Source organism: Bombina bombina, chromosome 5, assembly GCF_027579735.1.
Source record: "Bombina bombina isolate aBomBom1 chromosome 5, aBomBom1.pri, whole genome shotgun sequence".
In the NCBI taxonomy this organism is placed as follows: domain Eukaryota; kingdom Metazoa; phylum Chordata; class Amphibia; order Anura; family Bombinatoridae; genus Bombina; species Bombina bombina.
Window position 1 is genome coordinate 112,184,384 of NC_069503.1, and position 26,958 is coordinate 112,211,341.

Here is a 26,958-nt window from a genome sequence, read left to right on the forward strand (position 1 = left end):
TATAGACATAATTGGTGCATCGCATTGGTTAGAAAAACGACATGGAATACATTTTATTAACTCATCCAAACATCTGTCAAAGACTATGTATTTAGTTTCATGAACTAAGTCAGCATTAGTCGGATTATCTACTATTGAGAGATCGTCAATTGTCTCATCAGTTGTATCAGGAATGTATGGATCCTTAGAACATGTTTCATTTTCAGCTTCCATTACAATTTCCTCTAATTCAAGATTGGATGATATCACGGAAAGTTCATTGACTGCAGTTTCTGGTATTATTTCTGTGATTGGTTCGGACATAACAGTTGTGAAATTAATGTTTAATGTTTCTGGCGGTAAGAATGTTTTATCTACAACTGTGTTTTCAGTAACCGGAACAAAAAGGTCTGCACTTCGGAATGCAATGCTGCCTTCAATACTGTTCTCATTCGATATGTCACCCATAGTCCAAGTGTATTTTTCATGTTTCTTAAAGAAATCGGTGGTGGTTGTACTTTTCGTAAATGTTTTAAAGTTTTTTTGAGTTTGTACACTAGAACTCAATGTTCCGTAGAATTTGTTAAAAGAAGTATAATTATCTTTGCTTTCTATGGATTCAGTATTAGTTGAAGCATCTTGTTTGGATGTATTGCACTTCTGACCACATGCATGGCAGATTTTAAAACGTGTTCTTTTTTCAATTAGAAAGGCCGTTGATGAGGAAGATGAAGACTCACAAAAAGTTAAAGTTGATCCAGATTCATCCGTTGTCATAGTTGGAGTTTCAGAGTAATGAATTAATCGTGAAGGAAAAATTGTTGGTACAGCATCAATTTTTAATTTCTTATTGACTCCTTGGGTGTAGTAGCAATCTGGATGGAAATGCTTAGAACACATCCTATATTTTATCGTTTTGTTGGTATCGAAGATACGCTGTACTGTTGTTTCCAATTGATCCTCAGTGTACTGATTTGTTTGTTGGGGCCAAATTTTAATTTTTTCGTGAGTTTTCGGAAAAACGTGAAAGCTTGCATTATTTGCAACACCGGCTTTCTTAGTAGAGCTGGTACAGCCAATGACAATACAGTGAGGCATTTTTCAAATGTGATCTGCAATAAAAATGAGAAATTATTTAATAATTATGAAATACTTAAATACTATTTTAAATGATAAAATAGAAATATAAATTTGCTGTTTATAGGGATATTACCTTAAAAAAAATTTTTTTTTTTTTAATGATTCTTAAAATTGCTCTAACTTCTTCCATCTAAGAAGATGAATCAATATCTAATGTTATATTTATGACAAAAAAAAATTAGACCGAAAAAAATAGTAAATTTTATATCATAAGTATAAAATTTGTGATTATTAACAGACAACAATAAATTATGGACAAATTTGAATAATGATTCACAGGTAAAGTTAGAGGATTGCTACATAAAGTAAATTTGCTAGCAGCATGTTATCAGTAATGTAATAAATATATTTATAAAATAATTAAATTTTGAACATATATATCATTTATAGATTTTACGGTATAAATTGAAGACACACTATGGTTGTAAATGTAAGATTAATTTTAAAATCATGAATAGAATCTGCTCCCTTATAACAAAACAAAGCAATATATAAATTGAAAGATTGAGTATTGGACATGTGTATAGCATGAGAAGGGATGGTTCAATGGATCATTCTTATCAACTCTAGTGTAATAACTATTAGCGATATATTTTTAAAACTAAAGAACATGTAAAATGGTTATAAATGGATGATTGTTGGTAATACAATAAAAGGATTTGTATACGTAATAAAAACAAACACTGTATAAATTGAAATTATTGATTATGGAACATGGGTATAGCATGATAAGGGATGGTTCAAGGGATCGTTGTGATCATCTGCAGTATAAAAACATAAAGCTATATATTATTTCAAAGTAGAGAAAAGGGCACATGGGTAAAGCATGATGAACGATGGTTATAGGATGAGTATAATATGATCCACTATAGCAACAACAAAAACTATATAAAATCAACAAGGTAATTATGGAACTTGGGTATAGCATGAGAAGGGATGGTTCAAGGTATCAATGTTATCACCTCTAGTATAATAACATAAATAAAAATATAAAATTTCAGAACATGGCACATCTGCTGAAGTATACCAACACCATAAAAAAAATATATATACTAAGAGTTGAGTATGGCACATGGGTATATTATGTGAAGTGATGGATAGATGTATCATTGTTATCAATACAAATGCAATTTTAAACATCATTATAATTTACTTAGATTATAAAATTAGATTTATTATGTTGATATTCTTGGCAGAAAAGCATATCTAGATATGCTCAGTAGCTGCTGATTGGTTGCTGCACATCGAAGACACTTGTAAGTGGCTAACCATGTGCATTGCTTTTTCTTCAAATAGTGATATCTAAAAAATGAATCAAAATAAATAGAGGTAATTTGTTATTTTTAAAAAAAATTTTTTTATCTATCTGAATTATGAAAGAAAGTTTTTTTGTTTAGTGGCCCTTTAATAAAAAAAAAAGGAAAATTAACATGGCTCTAGCAGGATGAGTGACAGTAATTAGATCAATGTTATCTGCTAAGCTATTCAAACTGCAAGCACTGAAAAATTTGACTGTAGATAGCATATAACATGCGTATAGCTATATGAGTGTTGCTTATAGGATATGTGTAATATGATAAAGTATTCTAACACAAAAAAATTGATTATTGTTCATGATTGAGTATGGAACATAGGTAAAGAAAATGAATCGGTTGTTTGAGGATAAATGTTATATTATCCATTATAATAAATAACGTAAGACACTTTATTATTTGCAATTATACAAAATGTGTTATAGCCGGATAAGTGACTGTTAGAGGAACATTGTATATGCTCCAGTATAAAAACACCAAGCAAGATAAAATTACATAGGAGAGAGCGTGGAAGATGGGTCTAACATGATTTGTGAATTTTTAATTGTAACAGTGAAATCTGCTCCGGTTTGAAAAATGAAAACATGCTTTTTGAGATTAAAAAGTGTTGATCAATGAAAATGAATCTTGAATATTATATTATCGATATTGGTATATCTATAAAAAAAGATAACTTTCATACATTCAGTATGGTCAATGCACATACATAATTTGAGTAGTAATGCACCTATTATGATTTTTTTTTTTAAATATTTATTTCTGGGTACTAGTATTGATAATACATATGTCTCAAATTTTATTGCTCTAAACACGATTGATATATGTATTTTTTTCTTGAAATATATTAAAATATTGATAAGACTGATTTTGATTTTTCCAATATGAATATTACACATAGTGCATAGGAACGATTGTGCCACAATATGAAACTATAAATGTTGAAATCCAAAAATTTTGGATTTATTATACTTACTGTCAAAAACAATATTTTAAGAATGAGTATCGGTAATTGCTATGAAGATCACTGCCGAGTCTGGCAGTAGAAATTACGGACAATTGCGCATGCGCAGATGATTCGAGGTCCGTGAACGCGCAAAAATCAGACGTCAAATGCGGGTGGGTTGGTTCTCTAAGATGAGAACAGAAATAGCGGAAGTATCAAGGGGGAGGAGTAATACAATAAAAGGGAGATATATTGTTATATAAATAACTTCTCTTCAACCACGAAAATATTGAAAAGGACTTAGCGACTGCATTGCAAGGCTAATTATAAAAATATACAAATTTAAAAACATTGGAAACTTTACCTTGCCTTTAATAACTATTCTACCTAGTTAAAATAAATACAAAGTTGCCTGTGTAAAATAAAAATAAATCCTAAAATAGCTATAATGTAACTATTAGTTATATTGTAGCTATATTAGAGTTTATTTTATAGGTAAGTATTTAGTTTTAAATAGGATTAATTTATTTAATTATAGTAATTTTATTTAGATTTATTTAAATTAGATTTAAGTTACGGGGGGTTAGGGTTAGACTTAGGTTTAGGGGTCAATACATTTAATATAGTAGCGGCGACGTTGGGGGCGGCAGATTAGGGGTTAATAATTGTAGGTAGGTGTCAGCGATGTTAGGGATGGCAGATTAGGGGTTAATATTTATTACAGTGTTTGCGAGGCGGGAGTGCGGCGGTTTAGGGGTTAATACATTTATTAAAGTGGCGGCGATGTCCGGTCGGCAGATTAGGGGTTACAATTTTTTATTATAGGGTTTGCAATGTGGGGGGCCTCGGTTTAGGGTTCATAGGTAGTTTATGGGTGTTAGTGTACTTTTTAGCATTTTAGTTAAGAGCTTTATGTTCCGGCGTTAGCCCATAAAACTCTTAACTACTGACTTTTAAATGCGGTAGAAGTCTTGGCAGGAGAGGCTGTACCGCTCACTTCTTCCAAGACTTGTAATACCGACGTTAGGCAAATCCCATTAAAAAGATAGGATACGCAATTGACGTAAGGGGATTTGCGGTAGCCAAAAGTCGCGGAAGAAAAGTGAGCGGTACACCTGTACCTGTCAGACTTGTAATACCAGCGGGCATTAAAAAGCAGCGTTGGGACCTCTCAACGCTGCTTTTTAAGCCTAACGCAGAACTTGTAATCTAGCCGCAAGAGAATTAAGAAAAAAATAATAGGATTAAATTAGAAGGTTGCTTAAAATTGCATGCTGTATCTGAATCATGAAAGAAAAAAAATTGGGTTTCATATCCCTTTAAGATATTAATTTTGGTAGTGTAGCTTACTTTAAAAAGGACATAAAAGTATCTAATGCATTAAATAATTTTATTATTGCACTATTTCATGCATATAACTATATTTTCAGACCCGGCAAAAGGGTTAAACACATTGTTAAAATAAGCTCCAGAGCAGCAATACACTACTAGGAACTAAATTAACACATTTTGTTGAGCCAATAACAAGAGACATTTGAGTTTAGCCACCAATCAACCAGCTAGCTCCCAGTAGTGCAATGCTGCTCCTGAGATTACCCAGAGAACTAATTAAAATTGATAATGCAAATTAACTTAAAAAGTATCTTATCTGAATCGTAAACATTTATTTTAGATTTTCATATTCCTTTAAAGAAACATACTGTGTGAGCTTCTATTTTACATAGGAATTCTGTGCCCTGTGTACAGCTGTTGCCTGTGTTCTGTGTTTGACATGTATAGATGCTATATGTATAATGTATTGTGCAGTGCATATGAGTTTATCTATGTTTTATCTGTAAAGGTGTGGCTTGTGTTTATATGTGTATTTTGCATCCTGTGTAAAAGAATATAATATATGCTTTTGTAGATAAACTGTAATTATATTTTATGGTATTTCAAGTTTATTTTGTTTCTGCAAAAATGTTTCTTGTCAGTCCTTTTGTCTGTATATTCTGATTTTTGATGTTGCCGATATATATATATATATATATATATATATATATATATATATATATATATATATATATATATATATATATATATATATATATATATATATATATAGTAACAAGAGATGCACTCATAGGTCTTTTTCAGTAATTTTAATGGAACGTTTTCGGGGTTTAGCACCCCTTCATCAGCATACAACTGTGCAATAAACCAAGCCTTTTATAGTGTTTAACAACAAGTGAACAAACACAAACCTCATTGCGTTCCACAATTAGTGCTGAGACCGGAAGTTCAATTTCGTCACTTCTGGTTTTTGCCAACATATTCATATCAATAATAAAACAAATTGTCATCAAATCTGACTGTAGCCAGAACAATGCTGTGACTTGTGATAATCAAAAGATTAAATAAATGTGTATACCAAACATTTATAGTGTGGTAAATGTTACTGTGTAAATAATAAGTGTACTGTTATGTTACCATGGCAACCGCTGTCATGGATACCCATATTCTTTATAGTGCTTCAATGGAATAAGTCCCTAGCCGTGTACTAGCTGTGCTCATATAAAAAAGAAATCCATACAGTGTACTTGGATATGTTAGACTTTTTAGCACCATAGAGTAAAACAAAGCAGTTACCACCCAGGATTACTAATCCACATAGTGAAATAACAAATATTAGAAATAAAATTAAAGTTAGATATTAATAGTTAAAAACATAATTGGACTATAACATAGTGCTAAAGATGACAATATACCTGTCTTTAAATGCAATTAAAGGGCTAGCCAGATAAATTGGCAACCAATCTAAGAACGTGGATATATACTGAAGGAAGTGGTCATTAAACATGTTGCTCACATGACCTGTTTTTTCAACAATTAGTGATTGCATTACAGACCCCTTTTGCCTAGCTAAGCAAGATGTGTATATATTTCCCTAGGATCTAAATCATATTAGGGTAAGTGCAAAGACACTATGTAAGATAATACTCTACAAAGAATGCAGACATATATAATTTATAGGGTGTCCCATAATATGATAGATGTTCAGACCCCCAAAATTAGCTGTAGTATTCAGTGTGATAGAGTAACTCATTAGAGTTGGCCAGGCTTCCACTGTAGAATATAGAACCAGAAAGTATCCAAATTCACAGTTCTGTGAGAACTATGCAAATCTCACCCAATGAAGGGAGAGGTACAGCACAGTCCAAACACAGAGCCACATTGCCCCACTCAAATTATACTCAAGGTATGTAGCACATTAGATACGGGTCATAGAAGATTCTTGAAGTCAGGTGTGGTATTCAAGCCACCAGGTTCTACAGTCCCCAAGCGAAACATCCATTGGGCCTCACATCTTAAGAGCTGTTTGTTGCGATCACCTCCTCGCTCCAATGGGGGTATGTGATCAATTAGAATATAACGAATTGAGGAAACGGAATGTCCCTTATGGGCGCAGTGTCGCGCCACTGGCTGTTCAGAGTCGCCATCTTTGAGGGCAGTCCTTATAGCGCGTCGATGGTTGGCCATCCGTTCGCGTAATGTGCCAGAGGTCTTGCCTACATAGTGCATGGAGCACGGACAGAATAAAAGGTACACTACATGCGTAGTGGTGCATGTTATTGAGTGTCTAATCGTGATTCGATGTGGTCCGATTCGTATGCGGGTGATGGAACACCTTCGTGCCAATTAGACCGTTGCAAGTAGTGCAACCTAAGCACCTATATGATCCCTTAATGTTCCTTCTGATGGCAGTGTTGTAACACATTTTAGGGTCTGTTCTCATCAGTAAATCTTTTAAATTGGTGCCCCTCTTGAAACCTACCATAGGTTTTAAATTCTTGGTGAATGTCTACTTAGGGTCAGACGACATAATGGGCCAATGTTGGCAGAGAATTTGACCAGTGTTCTTGGTTGCCGGGGAGAAAGTAGTGGACATGATGAGTTTATCTGTAGTGTCCCGTTTAGGCTTCGACTGAATCAATTCAGACTGTTAATTTGGACACAGACTCCATCATCTCTTGAATCACAGATGTCTTATAACCTCTTGAACGGAATCTCTCACCCACACCTACCAGTTGGGAGACCCCAGTCGGCAGATCAGAATTATTTTGCATAGTTCTGATAAATTGTGACTTTAAAATGCACTTCAATAGGGCTGGTGGATGGCAGCTGTCCGCCCTAAGTATGGAATTACGGTCTGTGGGCTTGTGGTATAACGTGGTGCTAAGATTATCGGAATTTTTAAAGACTGTGAGATCAAGGAAAAACTTATGGAGTGTTCATCCACAGTCATTTTAAATTTTACATTACTGGTACAATTATTGAATGCATTGTACCATGCCTGGAGTTCCTCCATGCCCCCACGCCACACCAAAAAGATGTCATCTATGTATCTGTAATAACAGATAATTGATGCACATTGTAGAGGCCATAGGTGCACATTTTCAAATTGTGACATGTAGATGTTGGCATAGGCGGGGGCCATGGAGGAACCCATGGCCGTACCGGCCACTTGTAAATAAAACTTGTTTTCAAAACGGAAGTAATTCTTGAATAAACAATATTCAATCAGCGAGGTCATGTATTCCACCGGGGGACCCTCATAGAGGGGGTCACCCATAAGGTGTTCCTGGACTGCCAATAATCCCTCCTGGGGGGTATAATGGTGTACAAGCTGTTGACATCCAGACTTACAAGTAAGTCATCCTTTTGGATGTCAACAGCCCGTATCTTTTTGATGAAGTCATTAGTATCCATAATGTAGGACCGTATCCCTTTAACCACTGGTTGGAGTAACACATCCACATACTGAGCTACAGGTTGAGTTAGCGAGTCTCAGGCCGACACAATCGGACGGCCCAGTGGATGGTCCAATGTTTTGTGGATGAACACTGGTCAAATTCTCCGCCAACATTGGCCCATTATGTCGTCTGACCCCAAGTTGACATTCACCAAGAATTTAAAACCTATGGTAGGTTTCAAGAGGGGCACCAATTTAAAAGATTTACTGATGAGAACAGACCCTAAAATGTGTTACAACACTGCCATCAGAAGGAACATTAAGGGATCATATCGGTGCTTAGGTTGCACTACTTGCAACAGTCTAATTGGCACGAAGGTGTTCCATCACCCGCATACAAATCAGACACTCAATAACATGCACCACTACGCATGTAGTGTACCTTTTATTCTGTCCGTGCTCCATGCACTATGTAGGCAAGACCTCTGGCACATTACGCGAATGGATGGCCAACCATCAACACGCTTTAAGGACTGCCCTCAAATTTGGCGACTCTGAGCAGCCAGTGGCGCGACACTGCGCCCATAAGGGACATTCAGTTTCCTCAATTCGTTATATTCTAATTGATCACATACCCCATTGGAGCGAGGAGGTGATCGCAACAAACAGCTCTTAAGATGTGAGGCCCAATGGATGTTTCGCTTGGGGACTGTACAACCTGGTGGCTTGAATACCACGCCTGACTTCAAGAATCTTCTGTGACCCATATCTAATGTGCTACATACCTTAAGTATAATTTGAGTGGGGCAATGTGGCTCTGTGTTTGGACTGTGATGTACCTCTCCCTTCATTGGGTGAGATTTGCATAGTTCTCACAGAACTGTGAATTTGGATCCTTTCTGGTTCTATATTCTACAGTGGAAGCCTGGCCAACTCTAATGAGTTACTCTATCGCACTGAATACTACAGCTAATTTTGGGGGTCTGAACATCTATCATATTATGGGACACCCTATAAATTATATATATATATATATATGTCTGCATTCTCTGTAGAGTATTATCTTACATGGTGTCTTTGCACTTACCCTAATAGGATTCAGATCCTAGGGAAATATATACACATCTTTCTTAGCTAGGCAAAAGGGGTCTGTAATGCAATCACTAATTGTTGAAAAAACAGGTCATGTGAGCAACATGTTTAGTGACCACTTCCCTCAGTATATATCCACGTTCTTAGATTGGTTGCCAATTTATCTGGCTAGCCCTTTAATTGCATTTAAAGACAGGTATATTGTCATCTTTAGCACTATGTTATAGCCCAATTATGTTTTTAACTATTAATATCTAACTTTAATTTTATTTCTAATATTTGTTATTTCACTATGTGGATTAGTAATCCTGGGTGGTAACTGCTTTGTTTTACTCTATGGTGCTAAAAAGTCTAACATATCCAAGTACACTGTATGGATTTCCTTTTTATATGAGCACAGCTAGTACACGGCTAGGGACTTATTGCATTGAAGCACTATAAAGAATATGGGTATCCATGACAGCGGTTGCCATGGTAACATAACAACACACAATTATTATTTACACAGTAACATTTACCACACTATAAATGTTTGGTATACACATTTATTTAATCTTTTGATTATCACAAGTCACAGCATTGTTCTGGCTACAGTCAGATTTGATGACAATTTGTTTTATTATTGATATGAATATGTTGGTGAAAACCAGAAGTGACGTCATTGAACTTCCGGTCTCGGCACTAACTGTGGAACGCAATTTTGCTAAACCCCAAAAACGTTCCATTAAAATTACTGAAAAAGACCTGTGAGTGCATCTCTTGTTACTTTATGGAATTATATTCTTGCACCCAGGCTGTTGACTAAAGGTGGGTTACACTGGTAGTTGTTTAATATATATATATATATTATATATATATATATATATATATATATATATCTCACAGGTGTGTGCTACATTCTATTATTTCAGAGTTGTGTATGCTCTGTGCTAAGAACTGTTGATATGGTTTATACATGTGGGAGTAAGTCAGGTTTGATTGTGTTTAACTTCTCTGCAGTGTTTAATAGAAAATCTTGCTATTTTATCTGATTGTGTTCATGTAGGCAGCCAGCATAACCGTGAAATACTTGGTATATTATTATCAAGTATTTCACGGTCTTGCTGGCTGACTACATGAACACAATCACATAAAATAGCAAGATTTTCTATTAAACCCTGCAGAGAAGTTAAACACATAATCAAACCGGTATTAAAATTTGTCATTCTTCCCACTGTTCCCAAAACAAATAAAATATTTTAAAAGATTTGTACCACTACCTCCTCAAGTAAACAACAACATCATCTGCAAATTATACTGCTAAATCCAATTCTCACAAAATGTCAGGCTTGACAGCAGCAAGATAAAAGAAAAAAAAAAATGTACACAAAAGTTACATCAAAGAAAATAATACTCAGGGTGGGTGACTGTAGTGTCCAATTGTCAGATTCATCCTTCTATTAAACCCTGCAGAGAAGTTAACCACACAATCAAATCTTTGCCTGGCCAGGGATTGAGGTATTTGTGTCTCATGCTCATCTGGAGTGGTTTAGGAGTACCGGTTTGATTACGTGTTTAACCTCTCTGCAGGGTTTAATAGAACATGTTCTATTTAACCCTGCAGAGAGGTTAAACACATAATCAAATCTTTACTAAGGCCTGGCCAGGGATTGCGGTATTTGTGTCTTTTTTTTTTTTTTTTTTTTTTTTTTCTTTTTTCTTTAGCAGCATAACATAAAAATAAAGCAAAATCATGCCAAAATGTCACATAAATTATACTTTTCGTTAGTCAATATGCTTAAAATCATCTATAGAAATTATGAGATAATATGGACTAGCACCCATCAAAGAAAAAACATCCAAAAAAGAAAATAAAAAGCATCTCCAACAACTTATATATTACTTCGTATATGGATATCGATATTTACTCAACATACTTTCTGATACTATGTTTCATCACAGATACTTATTGATTCTTATTCCCGGCGAGCCGGTGTCTCTCCTATCTAATCATATGGTCTAGTTGCGAAAAAAGGAACTCTCTAAATTATTTTCAAACCAATTTGGCTTGCCATTTCTAAATCACAAAGTCAGACATTTTAACCCTAAAAAGGAGAAAAAGGAGGGGAGGAAACCAAAAAAAGGGAGGGCGGGAAAAAGGAAGAAAGAAAAAAAAAAAAAAAAAAAAAAAATTTCGTGGGGGCCCTCCGGATCCGAGGAGCTCTACCTTAGGAGCGGAAGTTCATACCTTTATGGAATATCTCTATAATTCCTTATCCAGGAGTCGGGAAATACTTGTAGCAAGACTAGCTCAGCAAAGCTGATAGAAGAAACAAATGGAGACAGGATCCGTCGCTGGAGTTGTAATGAATAAGTCTTAATAATGGGTGCCCATTCTAGCACTGTGATAGATGAAATGATTCGTATATAATTTGGGATTGTATCCCTTTAAGAATTACCCCCAGGCTGGGAGGCGTCTTAGCAATCCAGGATTTGAAAATATTGTATCTAACAATTAATATAATGGTATTCAAAATCCGGATTTTTAAATCTGACATGGGATTAAGTATCAAGCATATTATATCTTCCAGCGAGAGCGAGTAAGCCCCATTATATTGCCTATTAAACCAGAACTGAACTTTCTGCCAAAGTTGTTTTATTTTAGGACAGTACCATAACATGTGCATGAGATCTGCTTTGCCATATGAACACCGCGGGCAATCGGCCTTTTTAAGCGGATAAAATTTCGCTAGCCTGGATGGAGATAAATAAAATTTATTCATTAATTTAAGATGAGATTCTTTCCAGCTTACCGAGATAGGGTAGTTGGCTATTAACTCAAGGCTACGAGAAATCTTCTCTTGATCTATTGTAGAGATACAATTTATCCAAGAATTCACCAGATTTTCGCTCAATAATATGCCCTGTTTGGTGAGCATTATATCGTAAATTAGAGAAATCGATATGTCTCCAGCTATGAATTTTTCAATACAGATTTTGACCTCGGACCACTCAGATCTACTTAAAGAGTACCAATTTTGGGAGCTAACATAATGACGAACCTGGAAATAGGCGAATTGATTCCCCGTGCCTAGCGAATATTTTGAGACAATAGTTTCCCAAGAAAAAATCTGAGATTGATCATTCAATAACTGATAAATATCCTTAAGACCTCTGTCCTGCCACTCTAAAAATACTTTTTGATCTATTCCAGGCCTGAAAAGCGGGTTACCCCTAATGGGTAGAAAGTCTGAAAAAAACGGATTCAATTCTAATATAGGACAGAACTTCTGCCAAGCATAAATCGGGTTTTTGAAGGATTGTAATATAGAAACTTTTTGTGGAAGTTCTTGTATCGGGCAGTGTAAAAGAGCCTTCAGTGACCATGGGTTAATCAATCGAGATTCAAAATCAAAAGAGGTAACCCTATTCGATTGAGCTAGCCAATCTATAGCTATTTTAAGTAGTGTTGCGATATTGTAAAGTCTGATATTAGGAAGAGCTAGACCAGCATTAGAGAATTTTTGTGACAATTTTTCCAATGATATACGTGGTTTTTTAGCTTTCCAGATGAACTTGGAAAACCAGGAATTCAATCTGCGTACATCTTTGTTTGTTAAAATTAATGGCAGGTTTTGTATAGGATATAGAATCCGTGGGAAGATTATAGTTTTGATCAAATTGACGGAAGCAGATATGGATAAAGGTAAAGCCTTCCATAAGTCAAGATCTTCTTTGATCTTCTGGAAGAGCGCATCAATGTTAGCTGAATACCAGTGTTTAGGATTTTTATGAATCTCCAGCCCCAGATATTTTATGGCTGAAACCGTACGAAACATTAAATTAGTTTGTCGATGAGTATCTTTGCCTAGCCACATAAATTCACTTTTATCTAAGTTGGACTTATATCCCGCAAAGGAGCTGAATTCCTCCAATGTATTTATGACCTTGGGGATTGAGTCTCTAGTATTTTGTAAACAAATTAGAATATCGTCCGCGTAAAGTAAGACTTTTAAGTTTGGGTCTAAATCTGGTATCCCCGGCAAGATTTCTCTCAATCTGGTTGCTAGCGGTTCAAGAGCAATGTTAAACAAGAGAGGTGAGAGGGGGCAACCCTGTCTTGTTCCTCTCTCTAAAATTATCTTAGGAGAAAACGTCCGATTAACCAGGAGAAAGGATTCTGGCTTCCAATGAATTTTCTGAACAAAGTGTAAAAAATTTTCTGCAAAGCCAAATTTGTCTAAGGTTTTAAATAAATGAGTCCAAGCAATGCTGTCAAAAGCTTTGGCTGCATCCAAAGTGAGAACTGCGTGGTCATTAAAATTAGTTCTATCTTTGAACTGATCACTATTCCAAATATAGTCTACCAAGGTAGTTAATCTCCTAATGTTTTTAGCTGAATTTCGCGTGGTCATAAATCCGACCTGATCGGGATGTATAAGTTTATCCAAGCACCCTGCAAGTCTACAAGAAATGATAGAAGTTAGGATCTTGTAATCCACGTTAAGGACTGAAATTGGTCTATATGAGGCTGGATCTTCAGGGTTCTTTCCTTTTTTCAGTATTAGTGATATGTTTGCTGCAGCGAAAAGACTTGAAATTGGTTTGTCGGTAGTATAGTAGCTGTTAAACAATTTCTCTAAGATTGGCGTTATTTCTACTGCTAGACTTTTGTAAAACTCCGCAGGAAACCCATCAGGGCCCGCGGTTTTGTTCAATTTGGAAGCATTAATGGCTCTTAATATTTCTTCCGGAGTGATCGGGGCATTCAGGGCATCTAATTCTTCCTTCTGTATCTTAGGTAGAGTGACTTTCTCCCAAAAATTTTTTTGATTAGTAAAATTGCATTCCTGTTTGGAATATAATTGCTTATAATAATTAAAGAAGACTCCGCGTATCTCTTCTGTATTGGTATATCGCGAATTTCCTTCTTTAACACTAGAGATAAAGTTCTTCCTTTTCCTGGCTTTAACCAATCTAGCTAAATTTTTAGCTGAGCTACCGTGAAAGCTCCTGAAATATAGATTGGTTTTAGCCTCCTCTTCTAGATGTTTTTGAGTCAGGAATATGTCCCTCTCTTTTCTATGGGTTATATACCTATTCCAGTTACTACTGGAGCGATCTCCATAGTATTTTTTATAGGCTTTTTTAACCTGGTTAATAAGTTGCAGGTCTCGGGCATGTTGTTTCTTATTTTTAATATCTAGAAATGCCATGATTTCACCACGTAAGACCGCTTTTGAAGCCTCCCAAAAGGTTTCAATCTTATGAAAATAAGAAATGTTACGTGTACTGTAATCCTTCCAAGACTGTTTTAACCATTGACAAAATCTAGGATTATTATAAAGATAACATGGATAATAAAAGGTCCTAGGCCTTTTAAATTTACTGCTGTCATGGCATCTCAAAGTTAAAGATATGATTGAGTGGTCCGAGGTCACAATCTCCCCAATTCCAGCCTCTATTTTAGTAATCGAGAGTGACTCGGCAATTAAAAATAAATCTATCCTGGCAAATGTCCTGTGAGCTTTGGATTCACATGTAAAGCTCAATAGATCCGGATTAAGGCATCGCCATATATCAGTGAGATGTAATTTACGACAAAATCTAGTAAAATATTTGGAGCTTCTCCTAGTCTCTGGAAGGTTCTTCTGTGAGAATCTATCTACTTCTGGGCACATGGCCATATTAAAATCTCCACCTAATATGAGATTCTCTTTTATGTAAGGAAAAAGTTTAACTTTAACATTCTCCCAGAAGTCCCTACAGAATTTGTTAGGGCCGTACACATTACAAAGAACATATTTAGTATTATTAATCATAATTTGTAATAAAATAAACCTTTCAGTCGTATCCGTCTCCACTTGTATGATCTTATAATCCAGCGATTTGCTGATCAATATTGCCACACCACATTTTCTCCTGCTTGAAGGAGAGGCAATTACCTCTCCCACCCATTTTATCTTGAGTTTTGCGACTTCCTGCTCTGTAAGATGGGTCTCTTGAATAAAAACAATATCTGGTTTTTGTTTCGCCAATAGCTTGATAATCAACTTACGTTTCATAGGCGAGACAATCCCGCCTACATTCCAAGATAAAAATTTAATGTCCACTACCGACTCTTAGCGGATCAATCAGAAAAAGGTTTCCTCTTACGGACCCGGAGGGGGGAAAGTCAATAAAGAGCAGAAAAATAAGAGGAGGAGGATAAGCAGGGAAAAAAGCAAAAAAAAAAAAAAAAAAAGAAAACCTTTGAAAAATATCAAAACAGCAATCCCTAACACTTCTAAACATACATCCCTCAGAAAAGAGATAAGAACTTTAGGATCTAACTCACCCTTCATTTTATAGGGGACAAAAGTAAATCTTACATAGCTGAGCAGTCAACTATTTATCATTTATAAATTTTTTTACCTCCCCGGCTTCTCGATAGATTTTTCTGGCACCGTCCTGCTCAACAATTATGCTAGCAGGATATACCATCCATGCATTGAAGCCTTTATTAATAAGTTGCGAGCAGAGCGGTGCCATTATCTTTCTTTTTGAGGAGGTTTCTACCGAATAATCTTGAAATAATAAAATTCTATTGTTTCCAAACAGGAGTGGTTCACTTCTTTTTTTGAATAATCTCAAATATTCTACCTTGTCTTGATAATTCAGAATTCTAAAGATGCACATTCTATTTAGGCGAGATCCCTCTGACTGAATATTTTTAGGGCCCGTTCTGTGGGCTCTTTCTATAACAATGGGAAGCCTCTGCTGAGGGAAACCTAGGGCCTGGGGCAATGTGTAAGATGTAAAATGATATAAATCCTGGAATTCCTGGGTCTCGGGGAGGCCGATAATTCGAATATTATTGCGTCTGGAACGATCTTCCAGGTCGTCCAGACGCAATTGCAGATTGGCAATTTTAGAGTTCTGTTTAGTTATAATATCATCTTGAACATTGGCTTGATCTTCTAACTCAGAAACTCTATTCTCCATTTCAAGCATTCTATTAGAGAATTGTTTGACCTCTACAGAAAGGCTAGAAATTACCGATGAAATCGTGCCCAATTCAGCCTTTATTATCTCGAACTGTGGGGTAAATAAATCAGTTAGATGAGTGATTAGCATCTGGGTGTCATTTATATTAGGTAATGTCTCACTAGAGCTGTTCAAACTGGGATCACCCAGCTTGGCTTTTTTGTCTTTGCCTTTAACAGGCATTCTGGGCGAAGAGGATTTAGCTTGAGTGACAAATCTTTCCATAAAAAAGAAAAAACTAGAAAATGTGTGGTGAAGAGAGGGGAGCTATAAGGGGGGACACCAAATCTTCTAGTTACTATCTTCGATCTAACTTTCTACCCTCCTGGTTCTCCTGGGTGTATTTAATAAACAAAAAAACAAAAAAAAAAAAAAAAAAAAAAAAAAAAAAAGAGAACTCCGACCGAAAAAGAGTGGAAAAGACCTGGATTTGGGTCTAGTGAGAGATAGGCGTGCTCGAATGTGCTTCTCTCCTTGTTATGGAGAGCAATGTAAATATGAAAGTGGGAGTTGTACTACTTCCTATAGTGGAATGTGCAAAGTATGTGACTATACACAGAAAAGAAAAAAAAAAAAAAAAAAAAAAGGACCTAGATTGGTCTAGTGAAGAAAAAAAAAGAAATAAGAGTGCTTAAATGCGCTGCTCTCCTGTGTACAGAGAGGCGTTGAGATGTGAAAGTGGCTATTATATTACTCCCTTGAGTGAAATGTGAAAATATGTGTCTACACACAAGAAGAGAAAAAAAAAAAAAAAAAAAAAAAAAAAAGGGAACTCCGACCGAAAAAGAGTGGAAAAGACCTGGATTTGGGTCTAGTGAAAGATAGGCGTGCTCGAATGTGCTTCTCTCCTTGTTATGGAGAGCAATGTAAATATGAAAGTGGGAGTTGTACTACTTCCTATAGTGGAATGTGCAAAGTATGTGACTATACACAGAAAAAAAAAAAAAAAAAAAAAAAAAAAAGGACCTAGATTGGTCTAGTGAAGAAAAAAAAAGAAATAAGAGTGCTTGAATGCGCTGCTCTCCTGTGTACAGAGAGGCGTTGAGATGTGAAAGTGGCTATTATATTACTCCCTTGAGTGAAATGTGAAAATATGTGTCTACACACAAGAAGAGAGAAAAAAAAAAAAAAAAAAAAAAAAAAAAAAGAAAAGATGGGTTGGTGCTCTAGTGTCCTATTTATTAAGATAAATCTGATTAGAATAAACCAGATGAGCTCTATAACACCTGGCAGGCAAAAGATAACATCTCTACTTTAGTGAGAAAAAAAAAAAAAAAAAAAAAAAAAAAAAATTATTCCCTAGAATTCTAATAACCCTATATAGAGTAGCAAAACCACAGTTATCAAAATGCTTTGTGACCACTATAATGACCAGTTCCTGTATAGGATACTAATATCTGGTATATGTCCAATATCAAGCAATAGGAGGAAAAACAGCTAATTTCAATGCTAGTTTTCAAACTTTTCACACTCCCCGCTTTACTTTACCTAGATAATCATTTTTTTTTCTTTTTTTTTTTCCCTTGATTCCCTATTCCCCCCCCCCCCCCCGTTCCTTTAGCCGCGTTAAGCTACTTATCCAAGCACCCAGGAATAATTATTTACCACTGTGCCAAATAACGTTTTGTTCTGAATAGCAGTCCCGTCTACCTCCCCAGGATCCAAGAATATGTATGTTCAAATGAGACAAAACATTCCACATGCTAGTTCACACCCTAACAGAGCCTAAACCAAAAAGGAAAAAAAAAAAAATTTCCCAGAAAAAACAGATTCCTATAATGCAGCTCTTAACCAAAGCAGGTAGAATTATTGCAAAAGGTAACAATAAACCATTTCTCCTGACCTAATACCAAGCATAATACACTCTCTCTTTCATTAATTAGGTACATATATAGCTTGATTTATAATAGATGGACTTATTGTTCTGTCCGTCTAGGGGATTAGACTGCCAGTATTCTTAAGAGGCTCTGCAGCAAGCTTTCTTTATCTGTTAGTCCCCCGTTATATTAGTATGACATGTCAAGCAAGCAATTTTTCTCTCTTTTTTTTTTTCTGTTGTTTTCCTTTCCTTGCTGTCCTGGAAAAGAGACAAGGACACCTTTAACTCCTATCAATGGGAATCCTAGTGTCTATAAATTCAGCAGCTCAGGGAGAGGGTGACAACATGTAAAACACTGCAGTAACACACCAAGCGATGGCAGAATAAATCAGTTTAAAGGGAGTACTTATCAATGTCAGGTTTTAAGCCTGGGTCTTACCACTGCCGCCTCAGGATTTATCAGGAAAAAAAAAATGTCCCAATTGCAGTTCCCCCTTATCCTGTCTGTATGTCAGAATATTCTCCTCTCATCGAAGATCTCCAACCACATACGGCCAGCCCTGCACACAGCGGGAAATCTGAAGCTGCTGAAGATTGGGGCTGTTTAGAAAAGGTAAGTCTCGGAATGTAGGGACCAGCCTTTACCTTAAAGATCTTCTTTGTGCCTTGATATGAGTCGGCCTCCTTACTTGTTACACCTTAGCCGGGCACTGCTGATTTTAGGGCAGCTCCTGTATCACGCCCCGGGCAACACCTGCATTGGTTGAATCTCCACTGGCTGAGTCTTGCCGTCAGATACTGCCACCCACCTGAGCGGCCACTTTACAGGCTTTTGACCAGTTCCAGCTGCTACAGATCACAGGGTCGCCTCCAGTAGATCCGATGCCTCAGTTCTTAGGCTACTCCGCTTCTCTTTCACAGTGCAGCCATACAGCTGACCAGAAGCCCTGCCACGCGTTTGTCTGCGCCTGGTCCCAGAAAGCTTCCACACCACAACTGCCTCGCTCACCGACCACAGTCTGCAATCCCCGGGGAGCGACTGGTAGGATACCCCCTACTTATCCTCTGCCTTCAGCCCCAGCGGGGCATGGAAAATTTCAAAAAGGTGAGCATTTCTTTTTCCCTTTTCCTCCCAATCAACTTAAGGGTAGTTGTCCTTTTTTCAGCGTTAAAATTTCCAGCGAACAGATCGCTTAGCTGAATCAGCTATTAGAGACTCCAAACTCGGGCGGGCCGTAGCCTCGCAGAGCGCCACACAGCAATCCCGGGTAACTCTCCCGGGCAAGTGGCTAGGAGCGGGGAGACGATAGACTAGTGTTCTCTCACAACACCTGTGTGCAGCAGGTAATCTGCACAGCTCCTCCCCCAACGGAAGTCTCTAGCGAAAACACACAGACATATGCACCAGGGTGTTGATTCATCGAGGTATTTGTGTCTTATGCTCATCTGGAGTGGTTTAGGAGTACCGGTTTGATTATGTGTTTAACCTCTCTGCCTCACCAGCCTCTGATCTCACCACACATTACTGATTATTTATATATATATATATATATATATATATATGTGTGTGTGTGTGTGTGTGTGTGTGTGTGTGTGTGTGTGTGTGTGTGTGTGTGTGTAGGAATGGAGAGCTTTGTAATAACAAACAGGATATTTGCATATGCTGTAGACTGGAACTGTGTAATAACACTCAGGAAAGCAGGGCTTTGTAATAACAAGCAGGAATGCAGAGCTTTGTAATAACAAACAGGATATTTGCATATGCTGTAGACTGGAACTTTGTAGAAACAAACAGGAAATTTGCATTGACTGCAATTTGGAACTTTGTGGAAACAAAAAGGATATTTGCATAAACTGCAATTGGAACTTTGTAGTATCAGGAAACAAGCAAGCAAAAGTACCTGAGTCAGTCCTTAGGAAAGAAAGTTTTAGGCAAGCTCAATTGCCAGGAAATCAGTCCAAAAATGAAACACATTGCTAAGGGATTATCCAGAAGAGTAGTCAGTAGTTGAAGCAGAAATCAGGAACCAGGAAATCCAAAAAATCTGTATTTCTCACAGGATACAGGAGCAGAGAGTCTTTCAGGGTATCACTCATTGTGAAAGCACAATATTGCAAACAAACCTCCCAGATAAAGCAGGCTGCTGATTAAATTATTTATTTCCGCTGGCAAGCAGGTGGAGCCAGAGAGCCAAAGTTGCAGCAAACAGAAAAACACAATATTCCTTTCCTGTGATCAAGCCATCTGGTGGCATAGTGGTAAAACAGGCTGGGAAATAACAGCTGCAGAAATAGAGACATGTCCCAGGTTTAATTCCAAGCTGAACCCTGACAGTACCCCCTCCTCAAGGACAACCTCTGGGCGGACTTGGCATTCTCATATAACTCCAAATCTTTGATGCGTACCAAAGTTCCATCAGAGGCATATGCACAATCAAAGGGTATTTTATTTTTTGAAGGGCTCTTCAGGAGAGGATTCTGTAGACTGGAATTAGTATAGAGGGCCCCAACAGGACTGATCTTTGGTTTCTGTGCAGTTCTAGTCTTGTAGGTTCTGGAGAGGTGGGTCTGAGGTAGAGGTGGAAAAGGACCTTTTGATCGCACAGCAGTTTGAAGCACTGTCCCTCCAGTGTCAGAATCAGTATCATCGTCAATGGTTGAATAGTTAGACATTTCCTCTGGAAAGCACAAAGATAAGAATGTAGCTGGATCTGGTAGGAAAATTTCTGGATTCATAGTACTAGGATTCTGTGGATGACATGTTAGTACTTCACAGGAATCAGAGTCTTTGAAAGGTGCAGTCCTAGGCTGATCAAATTTGGGGATGTAAAATAGAACCTATGCAAAGCTCATCTCCAGAGGAATCCGAAGTGGGATCACAGTTTGACTTCCTCTCTGTAGCCTGTCCATTTGATGACTCAGAATTTAGAGGTGGAGACCGCGGAACAAACTTCTTAGGGGGTCTCACTGGACAAAAGGAAATTACATGCCCAGTAGCTCCACAATAGAAACATAAGCCATTATTTCTCCTTCTGGCCATTTCATCAGTGGTAAGAGGGGTTGAAATCCTCCTTTTGATTGATAAGGATACAGCCTCTGGGGTAGTGGGCACAGGAGTAGGAGTCCCAAACCCAAAACATTTTTTATTGAAAAAGTATTTCAGGCTATCCTGTAAAGTCTGGAATCCTGCAGTGAAATCTTGGATAAGTGACTTCAATGCATCTGGAAGAGATTTTAGAAGTTGGTTAAGTTGTAGTAGATGAGAGTCCAGACAAAATTCTCTCTGACACTTCAGTCAAAGAGTGAATCACCTCTGCAAGCTCCAATTTATGGCTTTCACATTCTGTCATACTCTGCAAGGGAGCAGGTTCAGGAGTAAGGAGCTGTTGTGCAGAGGTGTCAGGTTTTGGGGTTAATGTTGTGTTTTGTCTGCGTGAGTCTTTCCTTTTAGGCATAATTAAACAGGTACAACGTTTTAGGAAATAAAGGAGATAGTTTTATTTATAGGATAAATTGATTTTTAACCTTTTGTTTGCTGTGGCACACTTTTTTACATTAAAAAATCCTGTGGCACACCACCATCCCAAAATTTTTTAAAAAATCACACATTGTAGCCTAATACAGCATATATATATACACACAAACACACACATACTGTATGTATTGTGCTGTTATGCCATGCCTCCTACAAACTACCCCTGCACTGGGAGTAAAAAACAAGCAAAGTTTAAAAAATATGTCACACTGTTGTCAGTCTGCCATGGCACACCTGAGGATCTCTCACGGTACACTAGTGTGCCACGGCACACTGGTTGAAAAACATAAAGCAATGTAGAGATATACAATTAGATAGGTTGCAGTATAAGGCAGGAATACAGTTCTTTGTAATAACAGGAAGAATGCAGAGCTTTGTAATAACAAACAGGATATCTGCATATGCTGTAGACTGGAACTTTGTAGAAACAAACAGTATAGTTGCATAGACTGCAATTTGGAACTTTGTAGAAACAAACAGGATATTTGCATAAACTGCAATTTGGAACTTGTAGAAACAAACAGGAAATTTGAATAGACTGCAATTTGGAACTTTGTAGAAACAAACAGGATATTTGCATAAACTGCAATTGGAACTTTGTAGTATCAGGAAACAAGCAAGCAAAAGTACCTGAGTCAGTCCTTAGGAAAGAAAGTTTTAGGCAAGCTCAATTGCCAGGAAATCAGTCCAAAAATGAAACACAGTGCCAAGGGATTATCCAGAAGAGTAGTCAGTAGTTGAAGCAGAAATCAGGAACCAGGAAATCCAACAAATCTGTATTTCTCACAGGATACAGGAGCAGAGAGTCTTTCAGAGTATCACTCTCATTGTGAAAGCACAAAATTGCAAACAAACCTCCCAGATAAAGCAGGCTGCTGATTAAATGATTTCTTTCAACTGGCAAGCAGGTGGAGCCAGAGAGCCAAAGTTGCAGCAAACAGAAAAACACAATATTCCTTTCCTGTGATCAAGCCATCTGGTGGCATAGTGGTAAAACAACAGGCTGGGAAATAACAGCTGCAGAAATAGAGACAGGTCCCAGGTTCAATTCCAGTCTGAACCCTGACAGTTTAAGTAATATGTTAAACACCAGAGCACAATTACTAAATAAATAAGGTGTGTAATGTCCCTTTAAGTAAATATTATATATAAATGTGATTTTAAAATATATATTAAAAAAAAAATAGAAATGTAGTGACTTTTTTATACTATTAAAGGATGTCCCATATAACGATAAACTGAGCAGTCTGGTATCTGTCAGGGGGACAGTAAGAAAGTGATGTATGAACCGGTCACAATGATTGATACTTTTGTGGGAGCACATTAACCCCATACAGGACACAAAAGTAACTTATGGGCCAGAAGAGCAGGAAATGTCCAAGTATGTTGGGAGACAGCCTGCAGCCAAAAAGGTGCAACATACTGCACATGCATACAGTTATGTCTCTCTTGAGTGTAAGTGTCTTTGTGTTTGTCAGTGTCTTTCTGTGTGTGTGATTCTGTGTGTGAAAGAGTGAGTGAGTGTGTGAAAGAATGAGTGAGTGTGTGTGAAAGAGTGAGTGTGAGAGAGTGAGTGAGTGTGTGTGAAAGAGTGAGTGAGTATGAGTGAGAGAATGTAAGAGAGAGTAGGTATGTATCTATGTGTGTGGTTCTGTGTGTGAAAGAGTGAGTGTATTTGTGTGTGCGTGTCTATTAGTGTGTTAGTGTGTGTGTGAGATAGAGAGAGTATGTGTGTGTATGAGATAGAGTATGTGTGAGTGAGTGTAATTGTATGACAGAGTGTGTGAGAGAGTGTGTATGAGATAGAGAGTGTGTCAGAGTGTGAATATCTATGTGCGAGTTTGTGCTTATGTGTTATTATACATAGTGTGCTGTGCCTGTGCTATTATACATAGTGTGCTGTGCCTGTGCTATTATACATAGTGTGCTGTGCTATTATACATAGTGTGCTGTGCTATTATACATAGTGTGCTGTGCTATTATACATAGTGTGCTGTGTTATTATACATAGTGTGCTGTGCTATTATACATAGTGTGCTGTGTTATTATACATAGTGTGCTGTGCCTGTGCTATTATACATAGTATGCTGTGTTATTATACATAGTGTGCTGTGCTATTATACATAGTGTGCTGTGTTATTATACATAGTGTGCTGTGCTAATATACATAGTGTGCTGTGCACGGCGCATGAATGTTTGGGTTTGGTCTGAACTAAATGGGGCAACCCTAGTCTTACTCTATATAAGCTTTCTCTCTTTAAAGTGCGGTGTAAAGAAAAAACAACTTGAGGACACTGTACAAATGCACAGATATCCTTATATAGCATTAAAGAGTCACTACAGTTTTATATTTTGTATAGTTTTCTACTTTTAAATAACATTTATTTATGATTTTTTTATTTGCTGTGATTTTGGTTACTTTTTCTTATTTATAGTAGATATTGTAACACATTTTATTTCAAGTACTATCTATAGAAAATCTACATAAACAAGAAGGTTTATAAAAGAAAAAATAATACAGAGATAAGGTAATTAGGTCTGCTTTCCTTGGAAGATCAGCCCATTGCATTGGGTTGTGGGTTCAGTTAACAGAAACAGCTATTACATATTAAAAATAAACCTAAAAGTACAATTTTATACTCTGCAGCTGGTATAATAAGTCATTAGGAACACTTCTAATGGAGAGCATTTTACACTGCACTGCCCCTTTAATTAATTACATACATGTTACACAGATACAATGTAGCAGCCTGTACCAGGTAATGTGATAATAAGCTCTGTGTTAATCCCTGTGCTACTGAAGGGGTTAATAAATACTATGCATTTATCTGTGATCAGTAAATGGACACAAAACTACAATAAGAAATGAATGCCCTATTGCTTACATATAACTTAGTTAAAATCAGCTCCAGAGCAGTTATGCACAACTAGCAGTTAGCTAAACACATATGTGTGTACCCACCAATCCCCAGATAGCACCCAATAGTGTAGGATATTTACATATTGATGTCAACAAAGGATACAAAGAAAAACAGTTAATTTGAAAATAGAAGTTAATTTAAAGGTACAGTCTACTCCAGAAAGTTTATTGTTTAAAAAAAAAAAAAAGATAATCCCTTTATTACCCATTCACCAGTTTTGCATAACCAACACAGTTATATTAATACACTTTTTACCTCTGTGATTGCCTTGTATCTAAGCCTTTGTAAACTGCCCCCTATCTCAGTGCTTTTGACAGAATTGCATTTTAGCCAATCTATGGGAGTGAGCACAATGTTATCTATATTGCACATATGAATTAGCACTGTGTAGCTGTGAAAAAACTGTTAAAATACACTAAGATAAGAGGCGGCCTTCAAGGGCTTAGAAAATAGCATACAAGCCTACCTAGCTTTAGTTTTCAACAAAGAATACCATGAGGACAAAGCAAATTTAATGATAAAAGTAAATTGGAAATGTGTTTATAATTACATACTCTACCTGACTCATGTAAGTTTAACTTTGTCTTTCTTATCCCTTTAAAGAGTTAACTCCATGTGCACCTCACTCTGTTAGTGAAGGGGTTAAATATGAGCACTGAGAAGCTTTCTGTGCTAGTGAAGGGGTTAATATAAAGTGCAGCTCTCTCAGTGCTAGTGAAAGTACTAATATATATTGTGTAGCTTTATGTATATAGTGTAGCTGTAATGCACTAGTAGAGGATATGACAGTGACAATGGGCTCAGTTACTAAATTTCAGGAATTTGCAGATTTAAGCAATGTTAAAAAGCATCCTATTTGTCTTTGAAATGGTTGCATATTTTCTTTTGTCTGATTGGCTGCTGATTAACATGTGACTTCTAAGCGTGTATTCTGGGAGATGTAGTCCAGTATTGAACGCACTGTTGTTCCCCTCCCATTTTACTTCCTGTGGAGCTGTAGCTGGGTGAGTAAGTCAGGCTGTGTGTGTTGTGTGATTAAAAGTTTTAGTCACTTTCTAGTCTTCTTAAAAAGTTTATAATTGTTATAAATGTTGGTAAAATCTTAGTTTAGTGTTCTCAATCATTTTCTCAGCCATATCTCATTATTTTTCTACAAACATTGGTGTGGGGGTTCAGATGAGGGCTACCAACAATGCTGCAGTGTTTGTGTCTCCAGGAACAAAAAGGGGAGTCATATTTTGGGGTGTAAAGTCCCTGTTCTCCCCATAGACTTTCCACAGCCAGCCAGCTCTGCTCACCTACATGGATACATTGTATCAAACCCTCAGCCTATAGGTTTTATACATTTGTAACTGTTTACTGTACACAGACACTTAAAGCAGCCCTCTCAGTAACAACTGTACAAACTGCTGAGGAAATAATGTGCAGCCTTAACCCCTTAAGGACCAAGGCCATTTTTCAATTTCTTTCCCTTAAAGACCAGGGTTATTTTTACATTTCTGCAGTGTTTGTGTTTAGCTGTAATTGTCCTCTTACTCATTTACTGTACCCACACATATTATATACTCATACTGTACCCACACATATTATATACTCATTACTGTACCCACACATATTATATACTCATTACTGTACCCACACATGATATATACTCATTTACTGTACCCACACATATTATATACTCATTACTGTACCCACACATATTATATACTCATACTGTACACACACATATTATATACTCATTACTGTACCCACACATATTATATACTCATTTACTGTACCCACACATATTATATACTCATTACTGTACCCACACATATTATATACTCATTTACTGTACCCACACATATTATATACTCATTACTGTACCCACACATATACTCATTACTGTACCCACACATATTATATACTCATACTGTACACACACATATTATATACTCATTACTGTACACACACATATTATATACTCATTACTGTACCCACACATATTATATACTCATTACTGTACACACACATATTATATACTCATACTGTACCCACACATATGATATGCTCATTACTGTACACACACATATTATATACTCATTACTGTACCCACACATATTATATACTCATACTGTACCCACACATATTATACACTCATTACTGTACCCACACATATTATATACTCATTACTGTACCCACACATATTATATACTCATTACTGTACCCACACATATTATATACTCATTACTGTACACACACATATTATATACTCATTACTGTACCCACACATATTATATACTCATTTACTGTACCCACACATATTATATACTCATACTGTACCCACACATATTATATACTCATACTGTACACACACATATTATATACTCATTACTGTACCCACACATATTATATACTCATACTGTACCCACACATATTATATACTCATTACTGTACCCACACATATTATATACTCATACTGTACCCACACATATTA

General features: G+C 36.7%; 1 protein-coding gene across 1 annotated transcript in view; it reads left to right on the forward strand.

The window, feature by feature from the left end:
• The window catches only part of LOC128661371 (uncharacterized), a 302,587-nt gene that overhangs the window by 155,628 nt on the left and 120,001 nt on the right, over positions 1-26,958 (forward strand). Inside the window, exons 4-6 of the mRNA XM_053715634.1 lie at positions 12,741-12,884; positions 18,539-18,636; positions 18,945-19,128. Of these exons, the coding sequence (XP_053571609.1) occupies positions 12,741-12,884; positions 18,539-18,636; positions 18,945-19,128 (426 nt within the window). The remainder of the gene's footprint in view (positions 1-12,740; positions 12,885-18,538; positions 18,637-18,944; positions 19,129-26,958) is intronic.